We start from the raw sequence: 3,629 nt of genomic DNA on the forward strand, positions 1-3,629 counted from the left end.
CGTCCTGATTTTTCACACTTTCTAGCTGGTCACCCCCGTCATGCGTAGGTGACTGCCCGTCCCATTCACCCCGGGGCGGGATCCCGCGGAAAAAGGCAGCACGGATCGGTATAAAGGGCACGAAAACCCCGTGTTTATTCTCCGCCCCCGCCACCCAGGGTTTTTGAATAAAGTTACACTGGAAGCTGATCTTCCAGTGCGTTGATCTTCTAAAAGTCTCCGTTCAACGGGCTCCCTTTCCTGTTACATCCGCCCGTGGGCACCTGGGAGTGAAATCTACCAGCCCGCCTCAGAGACACGTCCCTGCTGGTACCCGCGAGAGGGGAGCGATCAATAGGCTGGAGTTACCTGCTAGCTCAGGTATTGTACAGCGGCTCTGAGCGGGGCCGGCCGGAGCAGTCAGCTCTCCCCGCTCGGACAGGTGGCCACACGCGCTTCAAGGGACCCTCTGGCCCTTCCCAGCGGGATCCCCGTCCCATTACAAAGTGCTGGGGGAAGCTGCAGCTCCCGGAGCAGAGCCCCCACTCTCCTGCTTTGCAAACCCTGGCCCCGGGGGAGCCTGGCGCGGTCCCGGTGCTCGTCACACCTGAGAAAGCGGGACTGGTTTGTGGTAGGAAGCGGCGGTGGCGCCCCCAGCCCTCGCTGTCAAAGCGGAGCCGCTTTCACTGTAGGTGGAGGGCTTCCTCCCCCGGCACCACTTCCCCGTGAACTGCCTCCAGGAGTCCAGCGTCTTCCCGGACCAGATCCACACGCCCGAGGTGATGCCCACCACCAGGCACATGAAGTACTTGAGCATGAAGATGGCGTAGTCCGGCTTGGGCTTGCTGGGGTCGCCGGGGCAGGAGCAGTTGTGCGCCTTCTCCCAGCTCTCCCGGTAGTGCTGCTCGTACACGTAACACGCCACCACCAGGGTGGCCGGCACCGTGTAGAGGACGGTGAAGATGCCGATGCGGATCATCAGCTTCTCCAGCTTGTCCGTCTTGGTGCCCCCTTGCTTGATGACGCTGCGGATGCGGAAGAGGGACACGAAGCCCGCCAGCAGGAAGAGGGTCCCGGTGAAGAGATAGACCACCAGGGGGGCCAGCACGAAGCCCCGCAGGTTGTCCAGGTTCTGGTTGCCCACGTAGCAAACCCCCGCCACCGGGTCCCCGTCCACCGAGCTCAGGGCCAGCACGGCGATGGACTTGACGCTGGGGATGAGCCAGGCGGCCAGGTGGAAGTACTGGGAGTAGCCGGCGATGGCCTCGTTGCCCCATTTCAGGCCGGCGGCCAGGAACCAGGTGAGGGACAGGATCACCCACCAGATGGAGCTGGCCATGCCGAAGAAGTACAGCAGGAGGAAGACCATGGTGCAGAGCGCGGGGCCCGTGGTCTCGTAGTGCACGTGGCGGTACTCCGGGTTGCAAGCCACGCTGGCGTGGCCCGCCACCAGCCGCACGATGTAGCCCAGGGAGACGAAGAGGTAGCAGGCGGAGAGGAAGATGATGGGCCGCTCCGGGTAGCGGAACCGCTCCATGTCGATCAGGAAGGTGGCCACGGTGGTGGAGGTGGAGAGGAAGCAGAGGATGGACCAGAGCCCGATCCAGAAGCTGGCGAAGGTCTTCTCGTCCTGGGTGAAGTAGGGCTGGAAGCAGGGCACGGCGCAGTTGGGCACCTGGCCGGTCCGGATCTTGCTGTAGAGCGGGTGGGACTCGCGGGCGATGGGCACGAAGGGCTCGGTGCACCGGCACACCCGGCCGCAGTCCGGGGTCAGGCTCCTCGGGGGCCCCCTGGAGGCGCGGGTGGGCTTGGCCAGGGCGGGCGGCGCGGCGGGCGGGGTGGTGGGCTCGCTGCGGTTGTAATCCATGCAGAGCGTGTCCGGGTCCCCCAGCGCCGGCAGCCGGTCACAGCTCATCCGCTCGGGCCAGGCGAAGCCGTACTGGCGCATGAGGGGCGAGCAGCCGGCCTTGGCCCGCTCGCACACGGCGCGGCAGGGCGGCAGGGGCTTGGCGTAGTCCAGCAGGCAGATGGGGGTGTAGACGCTGCAGAGGAAGAAGCGCAGGTCCGGCGAGCACTGGATCTCCACCAGCGGCCAGAACTGGTGCACCTCCAGCCCCGCCTCGTCCTGCGTGTCGTGGTTGAACTGGTTGGGCATGTAGGTCAGGTTGTAGCCGATGCCCTTGCACATGGGCACCGTGATCTCCTGGCACACGGGCGCCTTGGCGGCGGCGGCCGCGAGCAGCGGGAGCCGCAGCAGGAGCAGCAGGCTCAGGAGCCCCCGGCCGGCGCCGACCATCGTGAGCGCAGCGCGCCCCGGCACCGGCCGCGGCTGGCCCGGGACAGCAGCAGACGAGCTCGGGCAGGAGCCGCGGAGTCTCTCCCCGGCGCCCGCCACCGGCGGGGACCCCGAGTCCGGCGGGCCGGGGCGCTCCCTAGGCACGGGCGGCGCTCGGCTCCCGGAGAAGTTTGGCAGCGGTCCCTGCGCCGCGCCCGGCCCCTGGGGCATGGCCCGCCCGCGAGGGGCGGCTCGGCGCTCAGCCCCGGCCGGCCCGCTGCCCCCGCACGCCGGGCTCCATGGCCGCAGGCAGCCACCTGCAGCGAAAGGGGAAGGGGAGCGAGGTCCCGGCCGCTGTGGGCGGGCAGGGCATCAGACTGCCCCGGGCGCCCGGCACCGTGTAGCCCCCCTCAGCCGCTGCTGCGCTCTGCCGCCCGCGGGCTCCGGCCCCGACACTCGCTGCAGCCACCGCCACCCCTACAGCCGGCGTGGGCGGAGTGGAGCCGCGGACACGGCCACCTGCGCTCAAATGCACGGGCTGCAGCCCCGCCCCCTCGCCTGCTGGACACGCCCCCTGCTGAGTGCCACGCCCCCTCCGCGTTTAGCCCCACCCACTCCCCACGGTGATTCCCCAAGGGAGCGTCTCATTCCCCCGCTCCCATTGGGGCACACACCGGCGCTGGGCGGGGCGCCCCACCTCTGAATCTGCTTAAACGGGGACCCTTCCCCGAGCAACCGGGGAGTCTCCGCTTCCAAAGGGAAGCCACTGCCAGTCCTCAGGCACAGCTCCCCATCCAGGCCACCCTGGAGCACCCGAGCTCTCACTTTGACACAGGCACCGGCGGGGGAAGTGACTTGCAGTGTCAAATGCAAAGGTGGGTGTTGCGATGTGCCCCTTCCCTTGCCCTGGTTGCACAACATCACAGCACTGTGCTAGTGCATCAGACCCACAGCGCGAAACTGACTTGCAGAGAGTCTCTTTGCAGCTACCACAAACATAAATAGTAAACAAACCCTATAAGGAGGACAGATCTGTGCCATCAATGCAGCTGTCACAATCAAGACTGTTGATTAATAACACAGATGAGGAATTTTAAAAATCTCAGCCTAGGATTTGTAAACTGACTGCCTCTTAAAACCTTCTAGGTGTCCTAATTTGCTAATATTTCAACATCTAGAGAAGGCTCATAAGTTTAATATGTTTGAGATGTAGTTCACCCCATGCATGTACACAAAGATAGCTTATATGACCTTATATATAAACTTGGCAATAGGTGGACTGGGATAATGGAGCTCATTGAAACAAACCCGATTCCCTCCACAGAGATAAGTTAAAGTGAAGAACAGAAAGGAACGGGACAGAAATAAGCTGTGG

General features: G+C 64.6%; 1 protein-coding gene across 1 annotated transcript; it reads right to left on the bottom strand.

The window, feature by feature from the left end:
• Window positions 1–580: 580 nt before the first annotated feature.
• FZD5 (frizzled class receptor 5) lies at window positions 581–2,485 on the bottom strand. Its single transcript, XM_065413389.1, has one exon. The coding sequence runs from the start codon at window positions 2,483–2,485 to the stop codon at window positions 581–583; it is 1,905 nt and encodes a 634-aa protein (XP_065269461.1).
• Between the last annotated feature and the right edge of the window lie 1,144 nt (window positions 2,486–3,629).

The sequence above is a fragment of the Emys orbicularis genome, chromosome 11 (assembly GCF_028017835.1).
Source record: "Emys orbicularis isolate rEmyOrb1 chromosome 11, rEmyOrb1.hap1, whole genome shotgun sequence".
Lineage (NCBI taxonomy): Eukaryota > Metazoa > Chordata > Testudines > Emydidae > Emys > Emys orbicularis.

Bases quoted from the DNA above. Each gene is read 5' to 3' on its own strand.
- FZD5 (XM_065413389.1), bottom strand. From the start codon at position 2,485: ATGCCCCAGGGGCCGGGCGCGGCGCAGGGACCGCTGCCAAACTTCTCC.